Below are 22,267 nucleotides of genomic sequence, written 5' to 3' on the forward strand. Positions count from 1 at the left end.
AAGATACCATAGTCCAGGACTAACACTGAGATATATCCTAATAAAGTAGATTCCAAGGAAATGAATCCTTTGGGCATCCAGTTAAAAATACCAAACCATTTAAAAATGAGAAAAGAATTAAATTGGTCTCAGACTGTTCCACTAAAACATTCTGTACTACAAAACAGTGAAACACCTAAAAGGTTTTCAAAGAAAAGAAAACAAAACCCCAATACTTTGCAATCAACCAAACTGTTTTTTCAAGAGTCCAAATATACAGACAACAACAAAACGTTCAGGAAATGAATTTTTTTAAAAAAAAGAAACAGACAACTAAAAAATAAATGGAAGAACTGTAGCAACTTGCAGTGAACACTGAATCCACGTGACTGTAGGAAGAAGATGAAAACAACTTATTAAGTATGGTTATAGAATTGAATATAAATATTTTAAAACTTGTCAATGTAGAATTAATTCATTTAACAAAAGTTGGTTAGAAAATAGGTAAAAATAGGAAGACGGTGTTAATACTTCAATCTTCTCATCTTTTATAGCCACAAGTCAAAAGATAGTTTTAAATCTAATAGTAATAATATTAACTAACATTTGCTGACTGTATACCATGTGCCAGGCATTGTATAGAGTACACAGTATGAATTATATAATAAAATTCTTCATAATAACCCTAAGTGAAAAGCCATTTATTACCTCCATATTATAGATAATGTAACAGAGGCTTTAAAAAACTTGTTCAGAATACATTAGTCTGTAGATGGTGAGGCCAGATTCAGATACAGATATCCTGATTCCAGGGGCCACACACATTAGAATACGTTATACACTTAAAGATATAAAACTAAAGACCATATAATCTGCTTTAACTGAGTGATAAAGGGAAGAGAGAAGACATAGAGAAGTGAAAATATACTAGTTTCACCAAAAGTATGCATTATGTGTTAATATATGTGTAGGAAAAAAATGAATACCTGGGCAATATATTTGTCATATTCATGGAAAACTACATAATTCCTTGGCAACACATTAGGAATCTCACCAAGTTGTTTTTAATTCCTACAAAGAACTACACAGTTTCAAAATATTATAATTTATTTTCTTAGGATCTATTGATAAGGATTGCATTGTCAGGACAGACTAAATTAACCTATAGTAACAACCTCAAAATTACATCAACTGGAAAAAGAAAAGGTTCAATTTGTATTCATGTCTCATATGTGTTACAGATCAGGAGGGGGCCTCTGCTCAGCACAACCACTCTGGGAGTTGTGATACCTGGGCAACCACCATCTCAAATATCACAGATCACAGTGCCTGAGAGAGTGTTCTATAAGATGCCTCACCAGCAATTAATGCTTGGTCCAGAAATCACAAATGAAACCTCTACTTAACAACTCTTTGGTCAAAACCATTACATGATTCAATCCAACTACAAAAGCACCAATAAATACAATCCCAGAATCACCAGAAGGGGGCAGACAGCACTAATGATTACCATGTATGAATTTAGTTTGCTGCCACATTCTTCTTACTACAAATAATGCCACAATAAATATTCTTGTTAAAAAACTTTGACCACATGTACACATGCATCTATATGATAAATTCTTAGAGTGGAATAGCTGGTCAGAAAACATGTCCATTTTAATGCAGATGAGTATTATTAAATTTCCTTCAACAAGGTTTTTGTTTTGTTTTGTTTTTAATTTACATTTCTTTAATAATGATTGTGGGCTTCCTTGGCAGCTCAGACAGTAAAGAATCTGCCTGCAATATGGGAGACCCAGGTTTGAGCTCTGGGTTGGTAAGATTCCCTGGAGAAGGGAATGGCTACCCACTCTAGTATTCTTCCCTGATTGAGAATCTATGCCAGATTCATTTTTACTTTTAAATCTCATTCACGTGAGATTTGATTCTTTAAATGAGTAATGTAAATACACAGCTTCCTTTGCTTTCTCCAGATGGCCAGAGAATTAGCTGCTTCAATACAAGTTCCTGAGCAATCTCCCACAAGCAATTTTCCCTTGTGGTGGTTGGGAAATCATACACGAATTGAACATGTGCATTTGAGTCTGTCTCCTAAATCACCATTATGTGATACTGATCTATCGCTAGTGCCAATGTCACACCAGTATAATCACTAAAGTTTTATAATATATTTGATAATCTATTAATACTAGAGTTAGCCCATATTATTTTCTTTTTCCAAATTATCTTGATTATTCATGTAATTATCTAATTAATTTTCTCAAAATTTTGCATTAGCTTACCTAGTTCCAGAAAATACCAGTTATTTTTATAAGGATTCATAAATGCAGATAAATTTTCACTTTTTAAAAATTATCAAAACAGAAGGTATATCTTTTCCTATATTTAACTGTTCCTTTGTACTCCCAGTTGAGTTTCAGAGTCTTCTTTGGAGCAGTTCTATAAATTTTTATTTACCTTAGAAGTGAAAGTGACGTCACTCAGTCATGTCCAACTCTTTGCGACTCCGTGGACTGTAGCCCACCAGGCTCCTCTGTCCATGGGATTTTCCAGGCAAGAGTATTGGAGTGGGTTGCCATTTCCTTCTCCAAGGGATCTTCCCAACCCAGGGATCAAACCTGGGTCTCCTGCATTGCAAGCAGACGCTTTACCCTCTGAGCCACCAGGGAGGCCCAAAGTGAAAGTGAAAGTCGCTCAGTTGTGTCCGACTCTTTGTGACCCCAATGACTGCATAGTCCATGGAACTCTCCAGGCAAGACTACTGGAGTGGGTAGCCTTTCCCTTCTGCAGGGGATCTTCCCAACCCAGGGGTCAAACCCAGGTCTCCTGCATTGCAGGCAGATTCTTTTCCAGCTGAGCCACAAGGGAAGCTCAATATTTCTTTGAGCCCCCTTTTTGGGGGAGGGGGCAAGAATAGTGGAGTGGGTTGCCATTCCTTTCTTCAGGAGATCTTCCTGACCAAGAGATGGAACCCAGGTCTCCCACATTGTAGGCAGACGCTTTACCGTCTGAGCCACCAGGGAAGTGCTATGTAATTTCTCTTTGTTTTTGTTATTGCTGTTGCTTTCACAAATCCGCTCTTGCTTTCACTATATATTAATCACAATTGAAATATGTATCTTCAGTATTTAAACTGAGTACATTTTGCTTTAAGGTTTTTGAGAAGCTCTTTGGTTTGTGTGCATTTAATGAGAAGACTGGCTGACTTCTTAAGTTTCCTGACTGAAGACAGCAGCAGTGCCACTGCACACAAAGCACAGATGTGACCAAAATGCTGAGAGCTCTATTTTCCACTGTGTTCTCCAGAGACAATACTGGGTAAATAGATGTCTCTGGAACAGATTACTGAAAGTTTTCATGTGTAGAAAAAGCTAAAAGGATCAGGCATAAATGTAATGTTAATATTTCAGACAGATTTAACTTCAGTCTGAATGTTACTGGATTTATGTACACCTCCAGACATTGATTCACTTTAAAAAATACTTTTAATAATTTTTGCATTGTAAATCTTAGTTGAATCAAAAATTCTACCTTATTTGGAAGTTTGCTATCCAAGAAAAGGCTTATTTTTAATGGCAATTCATTTTATTTCATCAACAGTATTTGGATCCAAAATCTCTGATGCCTTGTAACATTTATTCAGAGTGACACATGCAATTATGGGATTTTAAAACTAAAGAAAAAAAAATACATTCATCTTTTAGAGCATTTTTTTTCTCAACCATGGAAAAGAATTAGGGGAATGACACAGGGGAGATTTTTTAAAATAAAACAGTACCACTTCTGCTTCCCATGACTTTAATTCTTTGCCCACAAATGGCAGTCACTTTTTAGTGAGATGCTGTGTCATTACCCAGGTGTGGCAGGGAAAAGAAAGGGGTAGGGAGGTTCTCGGGTTTCCCTGGTGACTCACAGCAGTAAAGAATCCACCTGCAATCCAGGAGACCCTGGTTTGATCCCTGGGTTAAGAAGATCCCCTGGAGAAGGAAGTGGCAACCCACTCCAGTATTTTTGCCTGGAGAATCCCAAGGAGAGAGTAGTCTAGTGGGCTATAATACATAGGGTCACGAAGAGTTGGACACAACTCAGTGACTAAACAACAACAGGGAGGTTCTCAACCACTTCTCCTGGGATTATATAGCAAAAGAAAGGCAGACCTAGGAGCATGGTGATTTATTGGCATCACAGTACTGACGGCAGTAAGTACAATACTTCTCCCTTGACTGGCAACTCCTTCCACTCTATCATACCTGTATTCAATGATGTTAGGAAAGATGACATAACCAGAATCAAAGTTACCAAAAGGCTTTTCTGGTACCACTTGCTTTTCACCAACACACATCACAAATAAAACTAACTATTCTTTGCTCTAGTACTGAGCTTCTCTGTTGGCTCAGTCGGTGGAGTCTGCCTGCAATACTGGAGACCCGGGTTCAGTTCCTAGGTTGGGAAGATCCCCTGGAGAAGGAAATGGCAACCCACTCGTGTATTCCTACCTGGCAAATCCCATAGACAGAGGAGCCTGGTAGGCTACAGTCCATCGGGTCCCAAGAGTCAGACATAACTTACCATATCTAAAGAACTGTTCATAAAACTAGCGCAGCTCATAAGTGCTAACACCGAACAACTTAGTCTTGCTTTATGTTTCATGCATGGCCGTTACGTCCCCAGCCAGATTATGAGCTCCATTACAGAAGGACACAAAGCATATTCATTTCTGTCTTCCCAGCGCCTAACATAGTTCCTTCCACATTCTTATTTTCACCAAGTATTTCTAGAATTAAATTCAACCCAAAGCTATTTTCAAGAATCATATTAAAGTCTGAGTACAAATGACTCAAATATATCAGATAATTACATTATAAAGTTCAGTTTAAAATGAATGAAGGTCTCTCTGCAGGCTCTTCTATTTAATTCATGACATTTTTCAAAGTATACTAAATCAGAAGGAATTATGTCCATTAATTACTTTGACTATCTTTTCCTTTCATAGAAACATTAACCTAATCTTTACATCTTTATTTTTATATCTTTTATAAAGAACCAATTCATCTTATGTTAAACTTCCAAACCATCTTAATTCCATCAATACCTTTTGCATTGTACAACATAAACATGATTCTCCTCTTTTTTCAGACTTAACATGATTCTTAATTTATTAATTATAGTACATCATTGCAAATGTACATAGTTATGTGCATGCTCAGTTGCTCAGTCATGCCCAACTCTTTGCAACCTCACAGACTGTAGCCCGCCAGGCTCCTCTGTCCACGGGATTTTCATAGCAAGAACACTCAAGTGGGTTACCATTTCCCTTCTCCAGGGAATCTTCCCAACCCAAGGATCAAACGCATGTCTCCTCCATCTCCTGCATTACAGGCAGATTTTTTACTGCTGAGCCAGCAGGGAAACCCAGTGTCTGTAAATGCCTAATACTAGGAAGAAACAATGAATACTGAGCTATTTCATAGGTTTTCTCTAAAGAGTACAATACAAAAAAACACAGGGAATGGAAAAAAAAAAAACTTCAGTGTTGCTCCCTGTGTGTCTTCATGGACTGAATCTTTCAGCGTGGGACCAGAAAAGAAAGACCAGGAGGACAGAAAGAGGAAACAGCAGCCATGGCTCCTGGCATCACTCATGAGGTTAAGGTGAACATCCAGAGTTCTCTCTCTGACTGAATTGACTCAAATGGATTTATCAAAAGAGCCTGTCAAAATCTGTAATTGTGCACTTCTCTTAGCTGGAATGGTACATCTCTTCACCCTCTCACATCCCTACTCTCATCTTATGTTTCTAAACAGATAACTTCTTACTATCACAGTAAACAGAACATGGGAAACTTAAGCTAATAATAGCCCCCATACATCCCCAAATTTCATATTCTAGTTAAGAGTATAAAGGCAGAATCTTATAATATACATACTCTGTTCAAAGCTCCCAGGACCAATTTGTGAATATCATTCCTGAAACACTGCTTTTCAATCATATTTAGCTTATGCTGATATTCAGTATCTTCCCTGTATTCTTCTGGGATGCCTAAATGTAAAATAAATACAAATCATTTTCTCATAACAGATTTAGGCTGAATAGAATGTCATTTATTAGGAATGATTATAATTAACCCAACAATACATATGTTGTACCTTTTTCTAACCCATGGTTCTTTATCAAAGAAATACCTCTAAAGTTTAAGAAATTTTTTAAAATTGTTCATCACTGAATATAAAATAAATACACTGCATGTGGATGTTTACTGAATTTAAAGTAGCAAGAAGTTACTATGGTGGAGCAATTTTCTGGAACCAACAATCTCTTTTTTGTGTATTAACAAACAGTCTGTACTCATCACAAGAAGCTAGATTTTTATGTAATGGTAGATGATTTTTTAAAAGTTCAAAGTTATTTGGACTCTAACATAAAAACATCAGATATGAAAGGTAGACATAAAAGAGTAGCAGGAAGAACAGTGGAAAATTCAGCATTATGATGGTAAAGAACATGTAGTTTTATCAAAAGTCCTCTAAGGCTGTATAAAAGTATTAAGTAACTTAAAGAAAATGTACTTTTTTAAGCTATATTGTAGCTGAACTATCCCACAATGGTTGAAAAACAGGAAGTCAAAAAATATTGAACATATACAGAACATATAATAGAACACAAAAGTAAAATAATTGTGAATAATGTTTCTAAAATCTATGACTATAGAAATAATTATTAATAAACAATACCTCATCATCTTTCATTTCAGTAATTTGTATTAATAAAAGTTATAAGTTGGTTGCATGTAAGTTTTCATTTCCTTAACAAAAATTTGAATGCCAACAATACATGCAAAGGATTTTGCCGCATGTTAAGAATACCACAATGAATTTGACAGGCATGATTTTCACCCTCCTGGAACATTCAGTGCTCATTTTAAAATTTATTCAAATAGGTCCTGACATTCACTACAGCTGTATGACCTTGGACAAGCCACTTAAACCCTTAGTGTCTCATTTTCAGTGACCAAGACCACATTAATTTCTAAAGCTGCCTATTATATCACAAGGAGATGTAACCATTAAAAGCAGTCCTGTTGAAATGTAAAAGCTTCATGCCAAATGTAAGGAGTCTTACTGTCTTTCTTACATTAAGACCAAATGAATGCTCCCAAAATTTCATCTCTGGTCTTTGCCATATCACTTGAGGTTCTACTATCCAGAATTGATATCATTTCCTTACCAGATAATAGTCCTTTAAACTGTTTGAACTGAAAACTTTTTGAAGAGGGGATCCGTAGCCTAACCATCTCCAGATTACCAAGAATTCCAAGAACAGCTCTTTAGGTATAACAGCTGTTCAACAGCCACTTGTTGCACAAATGTGTCTTTAGAAAGCACCCATTCTGATTCAGGCTGGTGCTGGTGCTAAGTTGCTTCAGTCGTGTCCGACTCTCTATGAACCCCAAGGACTGGAGTCTGCCAGGCTCCACTGTCCATGGGACTCTCAAGGCAAGAATACTGGAGTGTGTTGCCATGCCCTCCTCCAGGAGATCTTCCCGACCCAGAGATCGAACCCACGTCTCTTAAGTCTCCTGCATCTGCAGGAGGGTTCTTTACACTAGCACCATCTGGAAAGCCCCTAACTCAGGCTGCCTCGGGTGAAAACCTTCCATTATATAAGCTGTGACCTTAAAATCTTTGTATCTTATGTCTCAGTTTCATCATTGGTAAAATGGTGGCGGGGGGAGAGGGGATAGAATCTGACTGATGGGTTGCTATGAGAATTTTAAAATTTTATATGAAGTACTTTGAATAATGCCTTACACATTTGTTATTAACTAAATATAAATGAATCAGTTTTAATAGTTTCGTAACCTCTTGAATTATCTCCTCTGCAAAGTAAACAAATTCAGTTTCTCCTACTGTTTGGCTTTATATTCATAATCACTTTCCTCCATACACTTCCCAATATGCATATGTCCTTTCCTAAAGAATTTTGCACTGTTTCTTCTAGAACTGACACAAGACAAGAAGGAACAAGTCAAATGATATTTATTAAAATAAGTAGGTCTTCAGTATTATTCTTTTAAAGCACAGGCTCAATCACTTCAATAAGTTATGTTATAAAAAAGGAGGAGGTGAACAATACCAGATTGAAAGCAATTTAAGTGGCATAATACTAGATGCAATATGTGCTCCTGAATTAGATACTAAATTACACAAATTTGCTATATGCACATCTGCTACAATTAATAGTTTTAATATGGTTTAGTTAAAATTATATACATGTACATCTAAACATCTTATAAGCACCTACTTCAACTTAACATGTCAAAACCATAATCATATTCAACCTTAAAACTAATGGGGTACTGATATTATAGTTACTCCCTGACATACTGAATCATAGGCTACAGATTGTATATGCTCAGTTGTTTCAGTCATGTCCGACTCTCTGCAACCCTAAGGACTACAGCCCGCCAGGCTCCTCTGTCCATGAGATTCTCCAGGCAAGAAGACTCAAGTGGATAGCCACGTCCTCCTCCAGGGGATATTTCCAACCCCTAACTACAGGATGGTATAGGATGGCATAATTACAGCATGATAGAATATGGTTATTTGTGTGGTGTGCTATGGTAATACAGTGTGTTACCACAGAGTGAAGTAGATGATTAAGCCTTTACCTAATAGAGAAATATATTTATATATTGATATGCTTGTAAGGTCAACAAAGCATAAATAGACCTTATAAGCATAGTTTATTGACTATGCCAAAGCCTTTGCCTGTGTGGACCACAATAAACTGTGGAAAATTCTGAAAGAGATGGGAATACCAGACCACCTGACCTGCCTCTTGAGAAACCTATATGCAGGTCAGGAAGCAACAGTTAGAACTGGACATGGAACAACAGACTGGTTCCAAATAGGAAAAGGAGTACATCAGGGCTGTATATTGTCACCCTGCTTATTTAACTTCTATGCAGAGTACATCATAAGAAACACTGCACTAGAAGAAACACAAGCTGGAATTAAGATTGTCGGGAGAAATATCAGTCACCTCAGATATGCAGATGACACCACCCTTATGGCAGAAAGTGAAGAGGAACAAAAGAGCCTCTTGGTGAAAGTGAAAGAAGAGAGTGAAAAAGTTGGCTTAAAGCTCAACATTCAGAAAACGAAGATCATAGCATCTGGTCCCATCACTTCATTGCAAATAGATGGGGAAACACTGGAAACAGTGTCAGACTTTATTTTGGGAGGCTCCAAAATCACTGCAGATGGTGACTGCAGCCATGAAATTAAAAGACGCTTACTCCTTGAAAGGAAAGTTATGACCAACCTAGATAGCATATTCAAAAGCAGAGACATTACTTTGCCAACAAAGGTCCGTCTAGTCAAGGCTATGGTTTTTCCAGTGGTCATGTATGGATGTGAGAGTTAGACTGTGAAAAAAGCTGAGCGCCAAAGAATTGATGCTTTTGAACTGTGGTGTTGGAGAAGACTCTTGAGAGTCCCCTGGACTGCAAGGAGATCCAACCAGTCCATTCTGAAAGAGATCAGTCCTGGGTGTTCATCGGAAGGACTGATGCTGAAGCTGATTTGCCCACCTCATGCAAAGGGTTGACTCATTGGAAAAGACCCTGATGCTTGGAGGGATTGGGGGCAGGAGGAGAAGGGGACTACAGAGGCTGAGATGGCTGGATGGCATCACCGACTCAATGGACATGAGTTTGAGTGAACTCCGGGAGTTGGTGATGGACAGGGAGGCCTGGCGTGCTGTGATTCATGGGGTCACAAAGAGTCAGACATGACCGAGTGACTGAACTGGAACTGGATGCTTATAAGGTATGTTTATTAATATATATTTTCATATATAAAGTATCACCATGAATTTATAATATCATTTTCAAAGACACCTGTTTAATATACCTAAAAACATTATAAAACTATGATTTATCATTTAAATACATCACTTCATACATATCAATGTCACTTTAGGATCATCTCAGAACAATAAAAGAAATTCTATATTCAAAACTTACTTCTTAACTAAAACAGTATTATTTAATTAACAGACAATGCTGAATGTCTTTTGGTTATCTTTAAAACTCAAAACCACTCTCAGAAGAATAAGGTTGACATCTTTAAAGATAATCAAAAGGATTTTGTTTGCTTTTTACAATCTATAACATTTTTTAAAAACTCTCAATAATATCCAAGCAAAATTATGTCTGTTAAATTATATCTCAAAAGTTGTTTGACGATTTGAATGGGACATGATTCAATTCAAAATTTACTGAATTTTTGTCCAAGTTTCCAGGGGATTTAAAAAAAAAAGAAAAACATGACTAAAGAAAGCCCTTTCCTTGAAAAATTCTATACTCTTATACTCAGAAATATAAATACCAATATGACTACAGAAAATGGTAGGTTTAGGAAGATTTCATTTAAAAGGATGAAAAAAATGAACTTCAAAAGTACTGGAACTCTCACAGAGCAAAATAATAATAACATCCCTGATATTCAGTAGTCAGAAAATCACATCAAAGGTGATCCTAATCACCTCCCACACGCATCCTCTCCTGCTTTCTTGGCTGGGCTTCCACTGTGTCTCATCTGGCCATCCAGCCTCCAGCCTAGTCTCCTTGCAGGAGGCTCTCCCCTGCCCATCATGCTCCACACCATACTACTGCTGTTATAAATGGCAGCTTTAGTTATGACACTGCAACTTTCAAACACCTTTAATAAAATTTTAGATTTGACTTGCATTAAAAAAAGCACAAACTGCTGTCTTCTGTTCAAGGCCCTCCCTCTCAGCCTCTGCCCATCCTGCCACATTCACCCCCAGGCACTGCTCTCCTCAACACCATGCTCCACTCATCCCAGACCATGTGTTCTTTCTCTTTCTGCTTGAAATGTCCCTCCTGGCCTTTTTACCAGCTCAGCCTTACTCACCTGTCAACTGCAAACATTTTCCCTCTAGTTTTATTTTTGGGCTAGTGCAAAGATTTAAATTTGGTTGGCAGAAACCAGTCCTTTAATTTTTGCCTAGAAAGTTGATATTTCATGAAAAGTCAAAAAATTTATTTACAATGACAGCTCTTCCCGCCATCAATTATGTAACTTACCTGGAACTATAAAATGTAACATAGCTCGAAGTGCTTCCAGCTGCACTGATAATGATGTCTCATGACTTTTCATGACTGTTATTATTTTGGGGACCACTGCTGCCATTGTATCCAGGGAAGTGCTACTGGAGATATAATATTGAAATGCTTATCAAAAGTCCAACCTGGTTCCAATACAAAGACCAATTTGAAACAAGTACAAGAAAACAGAACTATTTTATCAGAAAAGGCTATGTGAACTCAGTAATATGAGCAAACACAATTTAAATTCTTATTCGGTTAAACTTTGACTTCAAGAAGTTAAATTCACAGTAAATTGGGAAGTCTTTTACTTAGTTTCCCAGAACTAACAACTTCCTTTTGATCTGTACAGGGTCATTGGCAACAACCCCTGAAAAGAAGGTATTATTTTCATTTTCTAGGTAGAGAATTTAGGCTGGTAGAGGTTAAATATCAAGGTCCTTTCACTGGAACATGACAGAGCCAGAGCTGGAATGCAAACTCTGACCGCCAAGTCCAGAGAGCTGTTTACAGCATAACTACCTGCCCTTTCCTGATTAACACCACTGGACTTCCTGTGTGGTAGTCTTAATTAGTTTTATCTGCACTAAAGTCTTGGTTTCTCTAAGGCATTTTAGCTATTATTTAACATACACAAATGTATGTTAATCTACACATAAATGTAGATGTCAGTAGGTCCTACCAAATTTAATAGAGGCAGCCCTTGCTTTTACATAGTACCATATGGACTAAAACTTCTGCATATCAGATCTGGGTCCTCACTTTGCATGGGTCTATGGTTACTGACATACAGTCCCTCTTTACCATCTTAAAGTCCCAGTTTAAACACATTCCCTCTTTGCAGCCTCTCTCCTCTGGTCACCCTAGCTTGCTTCACCATACCCTATGATTTTACACATCCCTGTCATTGAATTATCACACTGTATTGTAATTATCTGCTTAAAAATGAGATTTTTAGGGGCAGACACGTTGTCATAGTTAACTCTGAATCCCCAGTCCTGGAAATCTATGCATTTTACATATGAGGAAACATCCAGAAAGATTAGTTGCCCAGAATCTACAACATCTTAAACTGTCCATTATTCCACTGTATTTTTCCCTCCTTATAAAGGTTTACACACTGACAGGAGAATAAACAATCAGAGTTTAACATAAACTTTTCATTTAAATGTCAAGAACAACATTTAAAAAGAGAGATATTGTTTTAAGTTATGATATATAAACATAAATAGATAAGCTGGACTTATTAAATTATATTAAATTATTACACTTATATTACATTAAAAACAATGTATTTTTACATTAAAAAACAATGTAATTGCTGTTCATTCTAAGTCTGTAAACATGTTACATACAGTTTATCATGCTACATGCATTTCACTTAGTCATATTTGAAAGTGAAAGTGTTAGTCATTCAGTCATTTCTGACTCTCTGAGACCCCAGGCTCCTCTGTCCATGGAACTCTCCAGGCAAGAATACTGGAGTAGGTAGCCATTCCCTTCTCCAGAGGATCTTCCCAATCCAGGGATCAAACCTGGGTCTCCTGCCTAGGAGGCAGATTTTTTACCATCTGAGCCAACAGGGAAGCCCTATTAATATTTAATACCTGTTAGCAAAAACAGTTACATTTTATTGGGGGCTTAAAACAGCACCAGTCATTTTCCTAAGTCTTTTGTTCAAACTTATTTAATCTTTACATTATAAGCTAAAAACTTATGAATTTGTTATTATTCCTCATCACCAATGAGGATTCTGAAGCTGAGAGATCAAATAGTTGACTCAAACTAGTGGGAAAACCAGGACTCAAAATCAGTTTTTACTGCAACATCTGTACCATTTGACACAGGACAGTTTTCTAATGCTCTTTTTTCGTTTGGAATTTATTAGACTATGTCAAAGTTACCTCACATTCTTTGACCTAATAAAGTACAAAAATGTGCTGAGCACATCCTTCAGGAGGAGATAACCCTCTGTATTAATTCAGTTTCAGTCTTTTAAACAAATTTTAGATAAATTCCACTCCCCTTCCCTCCCCACCCCACCACTACTTGCCATTCTACCCCAAACCTGCATTATCCATCCCCAGATAAATGATACGGTCTCTCTGTGCCACAAACTAGACATATAATCTTAACATCTCTGTGCTTGAACTAAAAGTGTTAAATGATTCCCCAGGTAAGGAATGAGAGCAGGAAGAAAAGACAAAGCTAATTCTAATGAATGAGTATTGATAAATATTAGTTGTGAGAAAGCAACAATTAGAAGCCATATCCTATCTTCCACACAACAAAATTTTAAAAATTGTTTAAGGTTATGTGCTATATAAGCACCATTTTTCAAAACACAGTCAATACCAATCATAAAGCACAAAAGCAAATTTTCAACATATTTCTATATGTAAATAAAATAAGTCTATGCATTACTGACATGAGATTATGTTACAAAATGTCTCCATCTTCAAATGCCCTGTTTTTCTTTTTATTCTTACAATTATGCTCAAAATATTGATATTCTGCCTGGTCCAATATTATATATTCTACATAAATTCATAAATATTTCTTACCTTTCTTCGAAAAGATGATTTAGCATTTTACAGCCACTTTCAGCCACTTCAGGAGAATGCATATGCTTCTGCATTAACTCCAATACATTCAGATATATTCCTTTTGACAACAGGATCTTTCTAAAATTAACTACAAGATTTTTTAAAAATTACTTGAATAAATGAAAGGACATTGTCATAACCTTGCAATAAGACACATACTATTAAAGATAATCAAAGTTCATCAGAATGTGTATACAACTATATATTAATTTATATTTCAGTAACAACTTAAATATCATTAATTTTTTTCTTTAAAATATATACTATTTCCAATTTTTTCATATTTATTAACCGCTTGAGGTTTTAGTGTGAAAGTTTCATTCACAGAGAAAACTAGGGGAATGTGATTACCATTCATGTGAAAAGAATATTTTTGAAGAAACACATTTTTACATAATGCCCTCCAACATAAGAATGAAAAATAAATTTCATTCTAATTATAAAACAACTTCACAAAAAAACTCAATTGATATAGAGCAGAGGCTCACTGGTGACCTGGGAATAAGTTATAGATGACTGAAGATCCTATCAGCTTTTGAGGGATGGAGGAAGTAAGGTTGAAACCAGGCTGGGTTGCCCTCAGCCTTCTCCACTTACTCCAGTGGACCATGCAAACATCATTTTTATCTGTGCTATGATACACAAAGTTATAAAAAGCACTAATAAAAAACATATAAAACATAACTATGTATTTTCACAAAATAATAACAAAGCTTAAGAAACACATAGATTGCTTTACAATTGATTTCACATTATGTGTGGAAAATGATTATGAAATAATTTTCCTCTTCATAATAACTTTCTTCAGTAAATGCAAATCTAGTGTCTTGAAAGTTTCCATAATATCTTAAAGTTTCCATATAAATACCATTTATCTTAAAGACTCTGTATAAATATCAATTCCAACATTATAAACTATATTTCAACACTGAAGGTGGCAGGAATGAAACTGAGAGAGCTTTAAATAGTATTTTTTAAAAAATTAGTTTGCATCTGAAATTGAGAATAAAAGAAAAGATCAGAGAAAACTTATAAGTAGAAGTAATATATGTATTCTAAATTACTGACAAAATCTGAAACTCATACTTTTTCAAAATCTAAAAAATCATCAAAATATGGTAAGAAGTTGGTTATTCAAGTGTTGGTGAGGAAGTGGATAAAAGGTAATGAAAAATGGTACAGTTGCTATGGATAACAGTATAGAGATTCCTCAAAAAACTATGAACAGAACTACCACACGATCCAGGTATCCCACTTCTGGATATTTATATTTTAAAAAACATGAAAATACCACTAATTTGAAAAGATATATGTACCCCTATGTTCTTCATAGCATTGTTTATAATATCCAAATCAGAAGCAACCTAAGTACCCATTAGCCAATGAATGCACAAAGAAGGTACTACATACATATATGGTACAATACTACTCAGTCATGAAAGAAGATGAAACCTTGTCATTTGCACCAACATGGATGGACCCTGATGGTATTATGCTAAATGAAATCAGTCAGCTGATGAAAGATAAAGACTGTATGATTTCACTCACATGTAGAATATAAAAAACCAAATAAATGAACAAACCAACCAAAAACAGAGTAGCAGTTACCAGAGAGGAAATGGATAGAGGGGGGTGAAGTGTGTAAAGGGGATGAACAGTATGGTGATAAATGGAAACTAAATTTTTGTTAGTGAGCACACTGCAGTGTATACATAAGTAGAAATAAAATGTTGTACACTTAAAACTTGGTATAAACAAATGCTAGTCCAATAAAAAAATTTTACTGATTTTTAATTAATCAATTAAAAAAAGAGTAATTTGATTATTTTGCTCAGTCAAATCAAAAGCTTTAATAGCTCCTCCTAAAATGGCTAAATTCTAACTGAGGAAATAATTTACATCATAGAAGTTATTCTAGGTCAGCAGTTCCCACACTTCAGAGTTCACAAGAATTCTCTCAGTGATTTTTTAAAACAGATCACTGAGTTTCATCTACACAGTTTATGATTCACTGGGTCTGTATGGGGCCCTAGAACTTACATTTTCAAAAAGTTCCCAAATGATGTTGCTGGTCCAGAGACCACACTTTAACAATCACTGTCTTGGACATTAACTCAATTTGAGATTTGAAAATTAAGAACAGAAATTTCATCATACAGTACACCTTGGAGAAAAAATTACAGCATGGAGTCACTTTAGAGTTTATAGAACATTTTACACATCTCATTCACCAGCTCTCTACTACACCATACTCATGACCTCTTCTACACCATTTAAGCAATAAATTATCTGTTATAAAAGACCAATAACAAAAACAACTTCCTTCAGGCCTTCACTTCAATAGTCACCTTGTTTCCTCACTGCCTAGTCACAATTTTGTCACCTCTGAACACTAACATGTATACTCTTTCTTTGCTTCATATTTTTTTTTGGCTTCACATTCTTTGTGATACAGTCAAGGTTCACATATCATATATATCAATTAGCTTTTTTACTTATCTTTCCCACTAGAGTATAAGGTTCATGAACCTGGGATTTCTATTTATCTCGGATGTCTAAAGCTCAATAAATACTAATTTTATTAACTAATTAATTAAAGAATAAAATGTCACACAAGATGTTTGAACCTTGACCTGGGAACCACCATGACAAAACCCAGTTTTGTCGGCCACCAAACAAATTATTTTCCTGTAAAACTATACTCAGCCCTTCCTATGCAATGTTCCCAAGTGTCTTTCAATGGAGACTGGTGAATAAGCTGCCTAAGTTCTTACTATTCTCATAAGGCAGAACTCCAAGGACTATTCAAAGGGATCTGAGGAAAGTTAACATGGCAGGGAACCAAGAACAAAGAAGTATGACATCAGAAAGACCAGATAATTGAGTCTGAACAAAGAAATCAAGGTTAATTTCAAATGTAACCAATCCTAAGGCATCATCGTAAGAAACAGCCCAGGGAGTGATCAAGATTGCACAGAAGATTCTTCTCAGGGAAGACCCTGAACTCACTTCCTCCCATGAGCACACCAAAATTATAACCCCTTACAGTGCAATGATCTATGAAAATGATCTGAAAAAGATATTCCACAAGTAAAGATTTAAAGAAGGAACTACATGAGATGACAGGAAGGATGGGGAATGTGACATAGTAAATACCCACACTACCAGATAAGCAACCAATAAACAAGAGGATAATCACAGAGGTTATTTACAAAAGCTTTCCATATGAATCAAGGGGTCCAAGCACCTCATTAATCTCTCAAACCTGGAGGTACTGGGCTTGAGCCCCTAGAACATCTAGCTTTAAAATCCAGCAGGGTTTGCACAATGAGAGAGCAAGAGGGCTATAGAGGAACCAGAGACTTCATTCTTAAAGAGCCCATGAAAAGTCTCATACACTTGGGAACCCAGCATACAATAAGTTTAGAAGAGTCTGGATCAGACCCACTTGCTGATCTTGGAGAGTCTTTCAGGGAGACAGAAGGCAACTGGGACCCCCTTGGGAGAGTCTGTCTCCAGCAGATGCTGCTGACAGCCATTTGAGGTAGCATATTTTACCGCAAGGACACTGGTACTGGCAAGTGCCATTTTGGAGTTCCACATTTATCCAATTAGCACTAAGAATCAGCTGTGCTCACCGGCAGGTAGGCACCAGAACTGAAAATCCCCAGGGCCCATAGTCAACTGCCCTGGGACTCCCAGGCTAACAGCCAGTCACCCACGGACCTTACACTACCAACCAGCATGTTAACTCCAGCTCCAAAACCCTGTGTCTGCAGTTAACTGCCCCAAACCTCCCAGACCTTAAGTCAGCCATGCCAAGACACAGCTCCACTTACCTGTGGGATGGAACCACTTCCAGAAAGCCCTAGACTGTGCAGCCAGCCATACTATGCCCAGTCTTGAGCACCAATGATTAGCAACCTCTATACAAGGAGGTCTAGGCAGCTAACCCACCAGAAATGGGCCCCACCTACATCAGCACCACAACATTCAGTGGCCCACTCAGACCCTGGAGAGGGCACCACTAGATCATACAGCTCTGTTAACCAGAAAGGAGTGTACTATAAGGACACTCCTCCAAGATTAGGAAACATAATCAATCTGACTAAATACACAAACAAAAACACAGAATTATGCAAAATGAGGCAACACAGGAATATGCTCCAAATGAAGGAACAAGATAAAATCTCAGAAGAATAATTAAGCCAAGTGGAGATAAGCAATCTGCCAGACATCAGCTCAAGGTAACAATCATAAAGATCCTCAACAAACTCAGGAGAAGAATGATGAATATAGTGAGTTTATCAAAAAGCTAGAAAATATAAAGAAGAATGAAACAGTTGAAACAGGATACAAAAACTGAAATGAAAACTATATACAAAGAATCAACAGTAGATTAAATGATATAGAGGAATAGATCAGTGAACTAGAAAACACTGTGGTGAAAATCACACAAGCTGAACAAACAGAGGAAAAGACATTTTAAAATGTGAGAACTCTCAGACAACATCCAGCATACTAACATTTTCATACAGAGATCCAAAAAGGAAAAGAGAGAGAGAGAATGGCAGACAAATTATTTGAAGTGATAATAGCTGAAAAGTTCCCTAAACTTGGAAAGGAATAGATATCCAGGTCCAAGAAGTACAAAGTCTCAAACAAGATCAATAGAGAGAGGTCCATAAAAAGACACATGTAATTAAAATGACAAAACTTTAAGATTAAGAGAATATTAAAGCAAAAAAGAAGCAATAGTTATATACAAAGGTAGTCCCATAAGTCTGTCAGCTGACTTTTCCAGACAAATTTTGCAGAATACCAGGGAATAGTGGGATCCATTCAAAATGCTGAAAGGAAAAAATAGTCTATCCATTAAGGTTATCATTCGTTTGAAGGAGGGATAAGAGTTTTACAGACAAGCAAAACCTAAAAAGAGTTCTGCACCACTAAACTAGCTATTAAAAAAATGTAGGAGAGACTTCTCTAAGTGGAAAAAAAGAAGACCACAACTAGAAAACAAAATCGATGAAAGGGAAATATCATTGGTAAAAGCAAATGAGAGTAGCAGATGACCCACTTAACTAGCAGGAATAGCAAAATTATCCATGTCTACAGTAAGTATACATAGAGATAAACAAAACAAAAAGATGCAAAATATGATGTAAAAAACATTAAATGAGGAGACAGTAGCAAAAATGTAGGGATATTTAAACGCTTTCAAAATAAGGAGATAATCTTCTCAAGAAAGTAATATTGCATAAAAGAAAAATAGTTTAATGCCTTATATGTGCATGTGTCCACATGTATATCTATATACTTATATATGTAGATAGATATCTATCTATTATACCTTCATAACAGTCAAATGCATCCACATTTTGTCAATAAAATGATAAAGTAAATGAGAAATAGAAAGTTAAAAGAAGTTGAGATCAACTTAAAATAATTTTATACACACATATACACATCTCACAGTAATCACAAACTAAAAATCTATAATAGACAAATGATGAAAAAAGAAAGTAATATAAACATAACACTAAAAACAGTCATCAAATCACAAGAGAAGGAAGCAAAAGAAGAAAAAAACAAAAAGAACTACAAAACAAGCATCCAAAACAATGAACAAACAGCAATAAGCACACACTAGACACAAGCTACCCACTCCAGTACTCTTGGGCTTCCCTGGTGGCCTGGATGGTAAAGAATGCACCTGCACAGGAGACCTGGGTTTGATCGCTAGGTTGGGATGATTCCCTGGAGGAAGGCATAACAACCCACCCCAGTATTCTTGCCTGGAGAAGCCCCATGGACAGAAGAGCCTGGTGGGCTACAGTCCATAGGGTTGCAAAGAGTTGGACATAACTGAGTGACTAAGCACACAGCATAAATAATTACTTCAAATATAAAGGGACTAAATGTTTCAATCAAAAGAAATATAATAGTTGAATGAATAATAAAACAAGATCCATGTATATGCTACCTACAGGAGACTCAATTCAGATCTAAAGACACAGACAGGCTGAAAGTGAGGGGATGAAAACAGGTAATCCATGCAATTAGAAAAGAAAAGAAAACTAGAGTAGCAATAATCATATCAGACAAAGTAGACTTTAAATAAAGGCTGTAAGAAATGACAAGGAAGGACATTACACAGTAATAAAGGGATCAATCAACAAGAAAATATAAAAACTGTAAATAAATATGTACCCAACATAGTAATAATTAAATGCATAAAGCAAATATTAACAAACATAGAGAAGCTGACAGCAACACAGCAATAGTAGAGAACTTTAACACTTAACTTACTTCAATGGGCTGATCATTCACACAGAAAATCAGTTAGAGAACACTGTCCTTAAACAATGAATCAGACGGACTTAATAGATATATGTTAGCACATTCTATCCAAAAGTAGCAGAATAAATATTGCTTTCAAGTGCACATAGAACATTTTCCAAGATAAATCATGTGCTAGGCCACAAAACTAGTCTCAATAAATTTAGAAAGACTGAAATCATTATCAAGCATCTTTTCCTATGTTCCCTGGTGGCTCAGACTGTAAAGAATCTGCCTGCAATGCAGGAGACCCCAGTTTCATCTCTGGGTCAGGAAGATACCCTGGAAAAGAGAATGGCAACCCACTCCAGTACTCTTGCCTGGAGAATTCCATGGAAGAGGAGCCTGCCAAGCTATAGTCCACAGGATCGCAAAGAGTTGGACCTGACTGAGAGACTAGCACTTTCACACTTTTCCTCCCACGACACTATGGGACTAGACATCAACTATGAGAAAAAATTGCAAATAACACAAATACATGCAAGCTAAACAACCAATGGGTCTTGAAAAAATCAAATTGCAAATGAAAAAATAAATAAAGTAAAAATAAACTAAATAGAGACTAAAATATTAGTCTCTAGACTAACATTAATAGAAAATATTAGAAAATATTAATGAAACTTAGAGCTGGTCCTCTGAAAAGATAAACTAAATTAGTTTAGTTTGATAAACGGGGCTTCCCAGGTGGTGCTAGTGGTAAAGAATATGCCTGTCAATGCGGAAGATGCAAGAGATGAAGGTTTGATCCCTGCGTTGGGAAGATCCCCTGGAGAAGGAAATGGCAACCCACTCCAGTATTCTTGCCTGGAAAATCCCAGGAACAGAAGAACCTGGCGGGCTACAGTCCAGGGGGTCACAAAGAGTCAGACATGACCAAGCAACTAAGCACACATACACAAACAAAACTGAAACAAACAAACATACACACACACACACACAAACACACACACACAAAAACAAATTCTATGGGATGCTGCAGAAACAAACAACCAAAAATTCTATGGGACGCAGCAGAAGTAGTTCTTAGAAAGAATTATATAGCAATACATGCATGTCTAGGAAACAAGAAACATCTCAAACAACCAACCTAACCTTATACACAAAGGAATGAGAAAAACAAGAACAAACTAAACCCAAAATTAGTACAGGGAAATAAATCATAAAGATCAGAGAAGAAATAAACTAAAAAGAGACTACAAATCAATAGAAAATATTAATGAAACTTAGAGCTGGTCCTCTGAAAAGATAAACTAAATTGGTAAATGAATAACCAGACATGTCCAATAAAAAAGAAAGAGACAGAGAGGACCTGGGCCCAAATCAAAGCAGGACCTAATTAATTTTAAAGGTTTTTGAACAGCAAAGGAAAGTATGCACAACATGAAAAGACAACCTTCAAAAAGGGAGAAAATAACTGCAAATGAATCAACTGACACAGGATAATGTCCAAAATGTGCAAGGAGCTCATGTAGCTCAATATCAGAAAAAACAAACAACCTGATTAAAAAATGGGCTGAAGACCTAAAGACATCTTTCTTCAAAGATATACAGAGAGCCAACAAACACAGGAAAAGATGCTCGACATCACTCATTATTAGAAAATCAAAACTACAATGAGGTATCACCTCACACCAGGAAGAACGGCTATCATCAAAAAGTCCACAAACAATAAATTCTGCAGAAGATATGGAGAAAAGGGAACCCTCTTACACTGTTGCTGAAAATGTAAACTGATACAGCCACTATGGAAAACAGAATAGAGATTCCTTAAGAAACTAGGATCGGAGAAGGCAAGGGCACCCCACTCCAGTACTCTTGCCTGGAAAATCCCATGGACGGAGGAGCCTGGTAGGCTGCAGTCCATGGGGTCGCTAAGAGTCGGGCACGACTGAGCAACTTCACTTTCACTTTTCACTTTCACGCATTGGAGAAGGAAATGGCAACCCAATCCAGTGATCTTGCCTGGAGAGTCCCAGGGACAGAGGAGCCTGGTGGGCTGCCATCTGTGGGGTAGCACAGAGTCAGACACGACTGAAGTGACTTAGCAGCAGCAGCAGCAAGAAACTAGGATTGAAACTACTATATGACACAGCAATCCCACTACTGGGCATATACTCTGTGAAAATCCATTAATTCAAAGACACATGTACCCCAAGGCTTACAGCTGCACTACTTACAATAGGCAGGATATGGACACAGCCTA

General features: G+C 36.6%; 1 protein-coding gene across 1 annotated transcript in view; it reads right to left on the minus strand.

The window, feature by feature from the left end:
• The window catches only part of LRRK2 (leucine rich repeat kinase 2), a 214,171-nt gene that overhangs the window by 160,583 nt on the left and 31,321 nt on the right, over positions 1-22,267 (minus strand). Inside the window, exons 12-14 of the mRNA XM_068971009.1 lie at positions 13,681-13,810; positions 11,096-11,220; positions 5,909-6,021 (exon numbers count right to left, since the gene is read on the minus strand). Coding sequence (XP_068827110.1) covers positions 5,909-6,021; positions 11,096-11,220; positions 13,681-13,810 — 368 coding nt within the window. The remainder of the gene's footprint in view (positions 1-5,908; positions 6,022-11,095; positions 11,221-13,680; positions 13,811-22,267) is intronic.

Source organism: Capricornis sumatraensis, chromosome 4 (genome assembly GCF_032405125.1).
Source record: "Capricornis sumatraensis isolate serow.1 chromosome 4, serow.2, whole genome shotgun sequence".
NCBI lineage: Eukaryota > Metazoa > Chordata > Mammalia > Artiodactyla > Bovidae > Capricornis > Capricornis sumatraensis.